Source organism: Lonchura striata, chromosome 7 (genome assembly GCF_050655825.1).
Source record: "Lonchura striata isolate lonStrDom1 chromosome 7, ASM5065582v1, whole genome shotgun sequence".
In the NCBI taxonomy this organism is placed as follows: Eukaryota; Metazoa; Chordata; class Aves; order Passeriformes; family Estrildidae; genus Lonchura; species Lonchura striata.
In genome coordinates, this window is record NC_140709.1 from 466834 (window position 1) to 481423 (window position 14590).

The window sequence follows — 14590 nt, forward strand, 5'->3', positions numbered from 1 at the left end:
TTTCCTAATTTTACAATAAGCTTTTGCACATTACCACTCACATCCCCATGGTGTTCAGACAGAGCAGCTCTTGGGAGCAAAATTCACACCTTGAGAAAACTCAAGGCTTCAGCCTAAGGGTGTTATATCCTCAGTGATGGTCAGTGTATTTGAACAGTGCTGTGTTCTGCTGAAGGAAAACTCTTGTGTTAAGTGTAAAAGACACCTATTAGATAAGTATCATTCCAAGAAAGGAGGAACAGCACCCTCCTCCAGGCCCTTTCTAACAGGCTGTTAAACCCAACGTAACAGACCAAACCCACACCTGCGAGCTCAGAAACCACGCACACCAGGAATAGCAGGGAGCCAGCAGAGCATGCACACCACAGTCCCTGGAATGCTGCCCTAACCATAGGCACAGACCAGCACTTCCCCAGAACTCCCTGACAGCCCGAGAGCAGCTCCAGTGGAAGCCTGGCACAGCCCTCATCCCTCGCTGCACAGGCCAGGGCTCCCTTCACGCAGCAGGGACAGGAACAGGGACAGGGCCATCACTGAGGCTCCCTTTACCCGACAGGGACAGGGCCAGCTCTGAGGCTCCCTCTGCTCAGCAGGAACAGGGACAGGGCCAGCTCTGAGGCTCCCTTTACCCGACAGGGCCAGGGCCAGCTCTGAGGCTCCCTTCGCTCAGCAGGAACAGGGCCAGGGCCAGGGCCAGCTCCAAAGCTCCCTTCACTCAGCAGGGACAGGGACAGGGCCAGGGCCAGCTCCAAAGCTCCCTTTGCTCAGCAGGAACAGGGACAGGGCCAGGGCCAGCTCTGAGGCTCCCTTTGCTCAGCAGGAACAGGGACAGGGCCAGGGCCAGCTCCAAAGCTCCCTTCACTCAGCAGGAACAGGGACAGGGCCAGCTCCAAAGCTCCCTTTGCTCAGCAGGAACAGGGACAGGGCCAGGGCCAGCTCCAAAGCTCCCTCCACCCAGCAGGGCCAGGGCCAGGGCAGGCTCCGTGCTCAGGACAGGCTGCCAGGGCACACAGCAGTGTCCCTGCCTCAGTGAGGGGCTCCTGGCCCCACAGTCAGACCGAGCCTGTGACACCTCAGACAGACCCACAGACGTGTGGTCCTGGCACCACAGCATCCAGACCTGCACAAGGAACCTTGTCTGTGGCTGCCTCCAGTTCAATTACATGTGGGATAACGAGGGGTGCCAAGCTTTTTACATGCTTACATCATCCTTTCCCAAATCTCTACATCTATCCCATAGATTTATTTATTCTAAGTCTGCACTTTCTATTTTGTATAAACTGGACTGATGACCAATCTCCACATTTCATCCAAAAACAGGAAAATTCCCATAACATATGTGGCTCAACACATGACAAGATAAACCCAAAATTACCAAGCTTGTGGGATCCACCCGGTAATAGACTATGCTTGCCACACATCAATTTAGCATTATGGAAACAATACTAGAAAAATGCATGAGAAATACCTGTCAAAATACAATCTGTTACAATGCCCAGATACTAGCAAATGCCACACAAACACAAAACCCCAAAATTACTTGTTACTAACTCAAAGGTTAGTAATTTAAAATGTTTTAGCTACCAGAACAATACCTTAAAATTACATGACGTTGCCTGCCATCTACCAGAGTATAAAGCAGGCTCCATCAGTTCTGGAGTGGAAGGAAGTTTGTCAGTGTAAAACAAACACATAAGGAAAGGTCCTGTGAAACTCCGCTTCCATTTTTTTAAAACCTCTGAGTTGTACATTTTCCACTGCCAAGCAGCCTCTGGACAAAAACCTTCCATAAGCATCAATCAACACTCGAGTTCTTATTCAGTGGTCAATGTAACTACAGAAACAAAGTTTTAAAAACCACACACAAAAAGCTCAGAGAATGAAAACCAAATCCCAGTTTAGCTGCACCTAAGGATGCAACTGAATGGATAATCTGATTATAAACTACATTTTTTTCCTTTAGATGCAAAGAGATACAAGGATGACTACAGTAATGATTTTGTAGAACTTAGTATTCTAAAAGAGAACTTGAACTTTAAGATCAAACTAATCCTATTTAATAGGGGGGATAACTAAAATGGAAACCGTCACACCTGTCTATATCAGCATTAAACATTATAAAATGCATCTAATTCTTCATTCAATATAAGTTGCTTAGAAACCAGAATGCCACCTATGTTACCAGAATATGTGTAAACTGAGTTTGATGCATATGTGGGAATTCAGATTACTTAGGACCACTACCTTTACAACAGTGAGAGTTAAAACAATGAAAATGCAGCCTCTTTGATCCTGGATATTGAGAGCAGCCTCAGAGAAAACTATGTTCCATAGATTCCCTCAACAGGCCCTTCTGGGATAGCCTGTTTTGTCTTTCCCTTAACCTTTCTACTAAAGTGAAACAAGACTCTCGACCCACTTCAGAAAAATATCTGATATAAAATCATGCTACAATGGAAGAAATCTTAAATTCTGTAGTTCTGCTTTAGATGTGTTAAAAAGAAAAAAAGTGCAGGGTGTTGCTGCTAACCAAGGCTCCCTGTGAGCCCCACAGAATGTAAACACTGATGTGATTACACGTTACCACTGACAGTCTTAACAAAGTCTACTCTGCTTCACAGGATGTGTTTCACCCTAACAAATATTAAGAAAAGATGCGACCCTACAGACATGTTCAGAAGGAAACTACATGTGGGAAAAACAGTTGTAAGAACAAGGAAAGCCATCCAAACTGGAAAGTCCCTTCCAGAACAAGTTCTCTATGTCTAAGCAGTAAGAAACTGTCTAAGGATTATGAAACCCAGTGGGTTTGATATTCTTTCAATAGAACTGACAGGCACGTATACACAGAACTCTAACATGGCTCAGTGACCGAGTATAAGGAGCTTAATTTTTATTGTAAAACACTAAGCACTGCCCTTGAAGGGTTGTGTCTTTCAAAACCGAAATGCTTACACACGTGTGTGCACTTGCACATACAGCCAGCCCAGCTGCAGGAGAGGGCAATCCAGGAGGCTTGGGGAGTCCAGTGTCCCAGTCTGTCCAGCCAGGACAAGGCAGCTCAGTCACACAGGACAATCACTGACCAGGAACTGCAGAACCACTCCTGCCAAGTGGAGCCATCCACAGCCAGCCTTCTGGGACTGGACACAAGCTGCTGGCATGGAAAATACATGCATGAGAGGAGAGCAACATTTAATTGTTTTGCTCTCAAGACTCTGGGAAGACCAGAAAAGGAGAGAAACTAGCATGGAATGGGAAGAAAACACATTATGGCCTGAGTAAAGGAGGCAGTGAAGTGCAATGAGTGAGAAACAACCCAGGAAAATTAGAATAAATGGTTTAAATGGCCAACCTTTGCCAACTCTGCTTGTACTTAACATTATTTGCTCACTTTCTGGCATTTATTTCTGCACCTTGGATTACTTTATTAGGACACAAAATATTAACGTTCTCCTGTAGCTCTTAAAAAAAACCCCAGAAAACAGTGAAAAATAGAGGTCATTCAGGCCACTGAAGTTATTTGCATATGTGTTTCAAGGGCAGGATTTTTTTTTTGAGGGGTGATGTTTATATGTACATGGGATACATCACTGGAATTGACTTCTGAAAAGACATTCACCACATTAAATAATCAGTGCTCAGCAAAAAAGCTTAAGCTCTTAAATAATTGACAAGAGCAGCTGAAAGTGGGCAAAGCAACACACGATAGTAAAAAACAGCTCCATATTTTAAGCATGAAACAATGCTTCTTCTATTGCAAGGCATTTTTAGAGTAACAACAAAAAGTCAAACTGAAACGTAAAAGTATTCCATTCCAAGTTCAATGTTCCAGACAGCAAATGTGTACTTTATGCAGCACAAATGCCCTTTGCTCTTAAAATTCAAAGCCTAGTATCACAGAGTGTTTGGACAGAAAAAAGCCAATTGACTTTACATATTTAGATTTAAAAAAGCAAACTTATTTAATAGCCTTTCAGTTTTCCAGAATGGTACCTTGATGCTCTCAGCTGGGTTCAGATTGTATTCGTCAGAAAAGCTGAGTGAAATGTAATATAAGACAGGGGTGTTAAAAGCTGCATTTAGCTCACCACAGTCAGCTGAGAATCAAACCTTTACTGCTACAAGCAAGTAATTCTTAAAATACTCAGTTTTAAAATAAAGATTAAATAGTGGGTATGGGTCTTAAGAAAAAATTAGGCTTTTCTGCACAGCAGCTTCACTTTTCAGAGTAGCAATTTAATTGCCACTAGCAATAAAAACAATAAATAAAAAAGCAACCAAACAAAAAAACCTACCCAACAAACAAAAAAACCTCAAAACCCAGTGACAGTAAATTTCAGCATATTTATGTTTATCATTGCAAGTGCTGCATGTCAGGCTTGTAACAGGGGCCTTGGCCGAAAGGACAAATAGAAAGTAAAACAGGGATGGTGGAACCTCATACAGCTCATGCCTTCAAAAGCCATTTTACTTATGAAAAAGAATACTAAGCATAATCTCAATTTCTTAGTTGTATCTGATAAAAGAGTGAATAAAAGAGAGGAAACTCTGAATGCACAGATTTCATCCAGCTTGTTCAGTACACAGTATTCCTAAAGCGCAAGGCAAACAAAAGTAACTAACAATATGTTAATCTGCAATGAAACCTAATGCAGAAATAAAACCTCCATTCTGTACAAACATTCAGAAGTCTGTACACCCATATTTAAGCCAAAGATACTCACATGAAGATACCTGAATACAAGAAGAAACTAATGCAAATGCAAACTAAGTCTCAAAGAGTATTGAAAAAAATTAGGTCTGATCTACCAGATCTGAATCAAGCAAGACGAAAGAAACATTTATTAATATGGACCCTTTTTGCAGAACAAATAATAATAATAAAAATCTAAATATGCAGGCAATCACTGAAAGGCTGATGTATACAAATCTGTAATTACTTCAATAACTTTTATTTCAGAAATCAAATCATCCAGACTGTTTCTCCAGATTCTCTGCCTTTAAAGCACTACATTGCTACATTCTAAACATCATCATTTTGTTGACATAATAATCCGTCCCTTGGTATTTGACCACTACTATTAATATCTAACAAGCCTTGAAGCTGGAAAACCTGAAAGTCCCAACTACTTACCACACTGAATTTCTACTGACATCAATGAATGTTCCAGGCATACCATGTACTACATTTGATGCTCAACTTCTGATGGGATTTAGTGCAGGAAGAACACTGCAAACTAAGCACAATACTGCCATTATTCGTGTTCCTTCAGGCCTGATATTGGGTCAACAGAACAACAATGGTCACGCTACTACAAAGCCATCTGAAATAACTGAGTATGTTCTGTAGAAACTTAACATACAAGATTTTATTTTCTTTTTAAATTAAAATACATTACATGTATTTTATACTGAATGAGCTTTTGATTAGTAAGTAAAAAAAAAAAAAGCAGATTCTCAAACGCAGGCAAGTTGCTGACTTTGGGACAGTTAAAGAAAACAAATGTAATTATATACTGGAAAACAGCTGGCAGTACAGAAACCCAGCAGGAAATACTAATACATATTTATCTTTGAAGCATTTTTAAGCATTTAAGAATTAGTAGGTCTGTAGAATTTCTGAACCAATCATAATTAAGAAGTACTTTTTGTTTATATTCTGAAGCTTATTATGTATACTATCACCTCTTCATAGGCACAGACAGGACTTACAGGTAACCAAGTAGAACTTCAACTTGAACAACAGTCTTCTGGCTCCGATTGCTTGAACAGTGTCACAAACACACAAAATTTCTATGCTATATTAAAATAAAAACAGCCAGCTACTTTCAGATGAGGCCAGAGACAGAAGATATCCTTGTGGTTACAGAGGTCAAAAACCTCAAAGAAATAAATTGGTCAACAAGTAAACCTCAAGTGTGAGAACACAGGAGAGAGAGCAAAAACACACAATCCTATGGTAGGTAGAAAGAAACACAGGGCAGAAATAGACACAGAGGTGGGATTACCTTAAATGTAGAAAATAAAAGTCTATTAACAGAGCAAAGCAAAAGACAAAGAGCGAGGAATGAGAACATGAACCCTCAGCAGAGGGCACTAGGTGAGACAGTTTTGCCATGTCCCACTGGAGAGACAGCTCCCCAGCAATCTCTAGAGGACTAGGAAACTTTGGGAGAGTTTAAAGAGATAACAGGTATTTGACGACAAGTTAACAAAGAGGAGAAAGTACCACTTTTTACTTTGTTTCTGTTTACTCCCTTCCTGCTTGGTTTCAAACACTGCCCAAACAGTTTTCTGTTACTTTAAGGTTACAGGTGCAGACTGTGGGTTTATCCCCCTCAGGTTCCATCCTTCATCAAGTGCACATCATTAATGCAAAGAAGGACAAGAGAAAAGAAAAATCAACTTAGAGATAGCTATGTCTGTTGTATGGAAATAACTATGTCTGAAGGGCTGTAAAGACAGGTTTCTTCATGCCGCAAAAAACCAGAAAAAATCTGAATGAAAAAAAAGTTGTATGTCTGGGTAAAAAATTGGTTTGTTTGAAATTCTGTTCATTTGGTTGGCATTTCTGTTCATTTTGTTGGCATTTGGTTCATCTATTTACCTAAGCACGATATCAACCACCTTATCTTCAAATCCACACTTAGAAATAACATTCCTAAGTTTACTTGCAAAAGCTGCTCTACATGTAACTTGCTGCCAACACAGCTACTTTCATTTGTGTTCATGTATGTTTGCACAAACTGATAATTACATATGTGCATGTTTAATCACACTAATTTTGCTTCATTTAGATTTTATCTAATTCTACAACAGCCACCTATCTACCTATCAATGCCTCCCAGCCACGCCTAAATAAATCCATTTTAAAATGGGTTTATTACAAAACTATTGTAGAAGAATTTCTACTGAAGCAACTGCAGAGTCTGAGCCCAACTACAAATCTCTAACTTCTGCTTTTGGTGCTGCTTGAGGCATAATTTTTCCAAAAGTGACATTCTTACGTGAGAGCCTTCCATCTGATCAAGGTAGAAGCTATTTCTACAAAGACATTCTACCACTCTTCAGCAGAGCACTTCAGTCTCTCTCTCAAAGTATCAATACTAGTTCCTGCAACCTTCTTTTTCAAGATAACCCTGAATTTAAGAAGCCATTAAAACCTGCAATCAACATTCCCAGCAGCTAGATTTCAAAAATGTTACAGCTTCAGTTCTTAATCCCTTATGTCAGGACAAATGAGAAATTCTAATATTAAAATCCACATAAGCTACTGTTAAAAAAGTTAGAGTTATTTCTTTTTGTCCTTTAACCCTTTTGCACTTTTTAATATTACAGCTGTGCCTGCCACCAATCCAGAAAAAAACACCACCATTCCTACTCGCACTAGTTCCACAAGCCTACCAGCTGTAAAACCCATAAAAGAGAGTTAACACACAAACAGGAAGTTCTATTCAGTAAAACAGGAATCATCCCACTCAGATCTAAATTACGCAGACTTCCAGGCGTTCCTTTCGTGCAACCCATGGGACAACTGGGGTTACTTCAGTTTAAGAATGATCTCTTAGCGTTTAGCATAAACTCCTTCCAATTTGACTTCAAATGGTCACATGTGGTAAAGGCATAGCTGCAACTCATCACCCTGGTGTCCTTCCTACGCTGGCTGGGTTGCCCACTATGACCCATGGAGATTTTACTACCTTCTAGCTCCTCAGCATCACCCCTAAGCCATGAGTATACTGAAAAAAGACCATGCAGTCTTCCCAGATGCGTTCAAGGTGGCCCTACTGAGATGCACTGTCTCCATCCTCCCACATTCAGAAGCTCTGAAAAATTTTTTCAAAACTTCATAAGCAAGAAATCAAGCCCATGTGCCCACAGAGCTGAGAGAAGCATCAACATTTACTACTGCAATCCTCTCTCCAACAGCAGTTTGAAGAATGGCCATCGCTGGGGTGCATTTCTACTCTCTTCAGAGAGCAGGAAATTTTAAGCTGTTGTTGCTATTCCATATCCAAACAGCCATGAAGTGGGAAAACTCTACAATCAAAAAAACCCTTCAGTTTCTCCCTGTTTTCAGTTTTAAGACCAGGGAGATGAGTGAGCAAAAATAAGCTCTACAAAGACCAATGTTCTTTGCCTTGCTTCACATCTTTTCTAAAAGTAGAGAAATGTCTTACAGCTGGAAGAATTGGAATGTCCTTTGGAACAACAGAGAAAGCTAATAACCTGGACATAACTTTACAGGAAGACCTGGCATAACACAGAACAGAATAAAATGCACACATCTCTCTTCATACTTTTCACATCTTCAAATACAAAAAAAACCCCCAAAATCTCTGAAATCCAATGTATCAGTTATTTACTTCCTTTTAAAAAGCTGCTCCTGAACTCCTCCTTGCTCTACCTCTCACCAGTCAGGCACTATTCACCAATTTTTCCCAATATTTGGTATCCATAACATCTAATTAATGACACTCTAGAGCTCTGCTTAAAAAAACAACAAAAAACCCCAAACAAATAAACAAACCTACCAAACCAAAAATTAAACCAAAAAAGTCCCACACTCTAACTCTTCTTGTGCTGCTCAGAAATACAGCAGCATTATATTTGCAAAAACATAGAAAAATCTTCCTTTCCACACATTAATACAGACAGATGTCATAAGATCCAAAATAAAAAGCCATGCTTTCCAACCTACAAGAAAAGGTTTTTTCCAAGCTTCAGATTTTAATCAAAGCCTGGTCAGAGCTCCATTCCAAACAGCCCAATTTTCTTTTTGAGTCAAAACCAACTTCCAACTAGTACTTTAACAAAAAAATGTACCAGTGAAAGCCTCACCACAGGAATCTTTAGCCCACTCTGTTTAAACAGCCCCAGCTGGTAACTTCAAGTCAGCAGCACACACAAAATTAACAGGATGCCTTTCGTGTTGCTCTGTGATTATTTCTGTGCATCTCCGATCTAGTGTCAATGTTTCTTCTAATCAACATAGCTCCCATCATTCAGTCATTTAGAAAGGAACTGTGACAGAGTGAAAACTTCACAAGACCACAGAAATTTCCTGAAGAACACCATATTACCTGCCAGATGAACTCAGAACCAGTTTTTGGAAAATAACAGTGAAAATACCCTCCCCTTGCCGGACTCAGTGTAACTGCATAGTTTTAAAAGCTGCAATGCAAGACATGTATGTAACTTGCTTTCCAAAAAAACAGCATTGTGTTGTTTTAAAGGATCCAATTTTATACATTTAAGACGTATTTGGATTTATTTGTATTGCACTCTGGGAGTAAGAAGTTCATGTTGCCAAAGAGTATAAATTTACTCCAATGTATAATTCAGGATCAAACTCTATCAGAAAATCAGAAATGTTAGACTACATCAACAGTCTGAAGTTAAAAATGTAACTCTGAAAACCAGGTCACTTTCACTCAAGTCCAAGAGCTTTCCAGCCACTGCAGCAAAGACTTCAGCACGCCTGGCACAGAGCAGGCAGGTTTATCCCAATCACCAATACCTGCACATCTACAGCTACTGCTTCTCCTCAGCAAGCACTGCTGGGCCTTCTCTGCCCTTGAAAATGGCAACGACAGCTCTGTTACCATTCTTCCTGGAAGGCAATGCAGGTAAGTAGTGGCCTACTAAATATATGGTTAATAGTAAAATAAGTTTTATTTTGATAATGATTACTTTTCTCTTCCAAAAATCTCTGTAGTTAAAGCAAAAACCAGAACATAATAGAAACCTGATAGCCAGCTAAATAATATTTTCACAAATTCAATAATTTTTTTTTTTCAAAAGACATACATAATAAAAATTCTATTGCCCATAATACATAACCAGTGTTGAGTTTTTTTGTAACACAACGAATAAGCAGTTTAAAGTGCATTTCTGTGGTCGGGAGGCCTGGCTCCAGGCTGGGTAGGAGCTGGCAGCACAGCACACACAGCCTGCTCTCAGTGTCTCTAGGGCAACAAGCACAACCAACTGCTCTCCCCCTGCTGCCTGCTGGACATGCAGCAATAAATGCACTGGAGCCACCTTCCAGGCAGGTGCAGACCTGCAGCTCCTGCTCCCCAGGCAGCAGCTGGGGCAGCAGACAAGAAGATGCCCCTGGGATGGGCACTGCTGCACCAGAGGATGGACAGTCCTGGGTTTGCAGTGCCCAACTCACCTGGGGTATAAAACATTGCAATAATATTCATACCTGACTCTTTCTTGGTCCCCTTGCCACCCTCTCGGCTCTTTTTTAGAACGGCCTTTAACATTTTAAATGTTGCTCCTGGAGAGTAACAGAGAGAAAGAAAAATAAATGCAATGTCCATTCACACAAGTCAAAACAAAGAACAGGATCAATACAAAAAAAACGAGGTAATTATGAGAGACCTTTTGGTAGTCACATTTATTTCTTACAGTGTCACTTGGTTGAACAAAGTAGTGAAACACAAGAAACGCTTCAATACTTGAACTAAGCAACTAAGAGTTTGCTGTCTTCTGGTACAGAAAAATAATGCAGCATTCTCCACATTCCACATCCACTTGCAGTTACAGGGCTAAACCTGAGTAAGCTGCGGTAGGACACTCCAGCAAAATAAACTAAAATCAAGCTCTAACTTCTGACTGGAGTTCAGCAGCCTGACTGGCAGTAACGGGAGCAGGCTGACATCAGCTGGGAATGCCAACTGCAAGACTGTACAGCAGGGATAACAGCAGGACAGGGTACCACCCCCACCTGTGCCCACACACAGCACACAAGGGAACTGAGGAACAAACTCCTCCATCCCCACAACGCTTTCTGCTTGCCACATGGCACTCTTAACAGTCAACCTCAAGTGAGCAACAGCTGCAGATTTCAGAGAAGTAAGAAGTATAAGAAAAATGTATTTGGGCTGATAAACCTGAAAAACAGTTCTTTCACAGAAGTAACTCCAGTTACAGAGCAAGGAAAACAGAATGGAAGGAATTATGAAGATCACTTCTTTCTCAAAATGCTTTCTGGGAGCATCTGAGAATTGTGATTTCATTTGTTTTCTCTATTGAAAAAATCAAAAGGTATCTCATTTAGAGAAAACTTTCAGTACGGAATGTGCAACAAGAAGGGGGGGAAAAAAGTAACCTGACTATGCTGTCTTATGTAACTGACTGCCATGAACACCACATGAAATCAAAAGGAAAAGCAAAAATCTTCCATCCAAAAACTGTGGATTCCTCAGAAATTTCTCTTCATTTGATGAAATAAAACAGAGAAAGAGAAACCAGTACAATAGAATTGTTCAGCTCCTATGAATAACCTGAAGCATACGGAACTAACAACGCCCAGAAGCCTGGAAGGTTTCCAGGGCCCGGCTTGCTCTCCACCAGCTTCGCACAGGTAACAGCCGGGCACACACGGGCTGTCCCCATGCAGGCAGGGCCACCCACGGGCACAGACACCTCCATCCCGCACGCTGCCAGGGCCAGCAGGCTCTGCAACATCTCCAGCTGCTTTTCCCCAAGGATGGGAATTCATCAGCCCTCTCCAATTTCAGCATCAAAAAAATTGAAAAAGCTCACAAACACACGCCCAAAACTGGATCATCTAAACAAAAAATGAAATACACTAAAAGGAAATAATTTTTGATTACTAATTGGATACAAAGCAAAATAAATGTATCAAAATAACCATACAAAAACCAACTGCCATGTTAGAAAGCCTGCATTATGCAACGGTAGGACCTAAAAGTGTTAATGAATTTCAGAATCTAAGAAAGGTATTTCAGATACATAGCTAGAATAGAGTGGCAGGGGGAAGAAAAAAAAAAGGAAGACCTGAAAAGTCACATATTATATTTAACTTTCTTATTTTGCAAATCAGGAGTGAATTTTCTATTAACCAGGACAGACAGGCTCCATATAGAACTGAAACTCTACAGTATATGTCATTCCTATTCTTAGAATATAGATAAGGGTTAATGAGAGACCAAATAAAAGGAATCAAGGACAATTCCATCCCAGATTTTCTCTTTTTCGGAATTGAGGCCAATTTCCCTACTGTGCAAAGAGTTCTCCACTGATCTAACACAGAACACAACTGGCATGCAAGATGGTTGCTTATTCAGACCACATTCAGTGTGGATATGAAAAGTGCCTACTACCTGGAAATAAAGCCCACTTCCTTCCTTTTCCCCTATAAAAGGAAATGCCAAAATAAAGATAAGTACCTCCAAAGCAACTCACCTTTTGCTGTGTGAGTTATGCACACAGAGAGAGCTAACCCTAAGGGCTGCAACAGCAAAGCAATAGCAGCTCTTTGTTTGCAAGTTGAAAGGTATAAAAAAAATAAAAAAAAATAAACTATCTTCTGAAGTAATGCTAAAACCACCACCTGGGGTCCAGTAAAACATCATTTGCATTCCAGAGCATGCAGGTGAACACAGAGAATGAACCAATGATTACAGCTTAGAAATACTTTAGTGTTACTTAAAAAAAAAAAAAATATATATATATATACCAAAGTTATTTGTGCCTACTGCGATGCTTATTGACATACATCCAAAAGCATTTCAGTTTCAGTATTTCTTCATACCCATAGTTCACACCTCAATAACACCAATTAAAGTGAACTGCAATAGTGTGCATTTATAATTTCTCATCCCTTGAACCAGGCACAAGATAGTAAATCTTGTTCTGTTTTAAAGATAACTGTATTAATAGGATATTTTACAGTAATGCTGGCACACTGTCTTTCTAAGCATATTGCACTTTCTCTCCCCTCACAGCTAAGATGAAGTAGAAAAACTCCCTGACTCAGACTTCAGGAGCCCTTTCAGCTACTCCAATTGCTTCACTTCGGTAAACAACTGCAGTTCATGTTTTCTTAATTCCAATATTTAAATTCTGCCATGAAGCCACTTTTTTGGTGTTTGTTGGGTTTTTTTAATGATTTTAAAACTATAATTCCCATTTTAAAATGGGTATTAGATGTGGACTTGTTATCCCAGAGTGCTAATAATAATGTCCCAACAGAACTCCTCTGCTTGTTGAAGACCCTGTCAGCTGCTGACAAAGGCGGACTCCCAGCTTTGTCCAGACCATTTTCAAATGGATGCTGTGCTCCCACCAGTTCAACTGTTTTCTTTAGATGCAGAAGACATTCCATACATGCTTCCTGCTCAGAGCATGAAGGGAAAGGGCAGAAAGTCCCTTGATTTGAGAATTTATAATGATCAGCTTCTTTATGAACAACTCCAAAACACTGTCAGCTTTGTAAAACACAAATTTTAGGTAATGAAAAAGTTAGGACCACAGGCACACAAAACAGTTCATGTATCAACCTTTATAAGTACTTCATTACCTGAGGAATCCCTCCTCTGAAAAGCAGAGATGGAAAAATCTCTCCACATTTTCACTCTGCCTGCAAACCTCTCCTTAAAACTCAGTAACTTTCTTGCATGGGAATGTGTTCCATGTAAAACTACCACTGAAGACAACAACATCAGGAACAAGATGATTCACAGCTCTTGTACCTCCCTCACCTTTTGGAGAGGGTTATTTTCAAAGATCTACCAACAGGAGCTCATCACAACTGCAGAGGTCAAATAAACTAATCCCACATGGCAGGTAAGCACCTGAGCTAATGCCCATGAACTCCTGACATTTACACTCCTTACAGTACTACCCACAGCTGTGTTCAAGCTTCCAGATCTAGATCCTGAAAACCAGTCAGCATTCATTTGCAAAGAAATACAGGGTAGAACACCTTAGTCTACTGTCTGCACAGAAGTACTTAAGTATTTGCCACCTTTCAGTGTGGAATTTATTAAACACATACTTCCAAATAATCTGTATTTTTTTAAAGTGTATTTTGCATTTTTGAATCCAAAGATTCAAAAATTTGAATCCCAAAATCCTAAGCATTGAAAGAAAACTTCAATTCGTCAGAACCGCTTTCACTGCCTACAAACACATTCAGAGTGTTGTTCTATGTGTCACACAGAAAAGTTCCAACATTTCCCTTTTCTGGCAAATTTAAAGCCCAGATTTCAAACAAGAGGAATATACAGCAAAATGCAATACTTAAAGGAGCAAAGTATTACTGATGCAACAAATCAAGACAGTAAGTAAAAATTACTACATTTTGGGCCATCAATATCTAGCATTTTGTAATAAACAGAGTATGTATCCCCGGATATGGGACTACTAATTAATGAATTAACAGACATTGTAAGAGAATAGTAGTTTTACTTTTAAGGTACAATTTCCAGTGAGATATATGCGTTATGATGATTCAAATGCATGAGCAAAAATGATAAAGCATACTCTGGAGAGGTCTGTCTCTGACCCTTTGTCCCTACAGCCAAGTAAGAAGTGGCATATATAATGTTTCCAATATGCTATATTTAGCCAGACCCACTAAAGTTAAATAGTTATTACTGAAATATTTTTATACAATACCCTAAACAATTATGGCCTTTACCCTTTGTAGGCAATTCTCAGGCAGAAAGATCAATCTAAGTACAAAACAGATAAAATACAGATAAACTGACAAGTTGTAGTTCACTTGCATAATTTGCTCTTCACTCAATCATCTAATTATTAAACTTAC

At 39.9% G+C, this 14590-nt stretch overlaps 1 protein-coding gene across 18 annotated transcripts in view; it reads right to left on the minus strand.

The window, feature by feature from the left end:
• The window catches only part of TANC1 (tetratricopeptide repeat, ankyrin repeat and coiled-coil containing 1), a 57508-nt gene that overhangs the window by 33741 nt on the left and 9177 nt on the right, over positions 1-14590 (minus strand). For 13 of the 18 annotated variants that reach the window (XM_085584795.1, XM_031505463.3, XM_085584794.1 and 10 more), the window contains one exon: positions 10214-10288. The exons of 2 other annotated variants lie outside the window; for them this stretch is intronic. In XM_085584795.1, coding sequence (XP_085440921.1) covers positions 10214-10274 — 61 coding nt within the window. In that variant the 5' untranslated portion in view covers positions 10275-10288. Of the gene's footprint in view, positions 1-10213; positions 14568-14590 lie in introns of those variants that run through there. 3 more of the 18 variants (XM_085584785.1, XM_085584790.1, XM_085584798.1) reach the window with 2 other exon arrangements.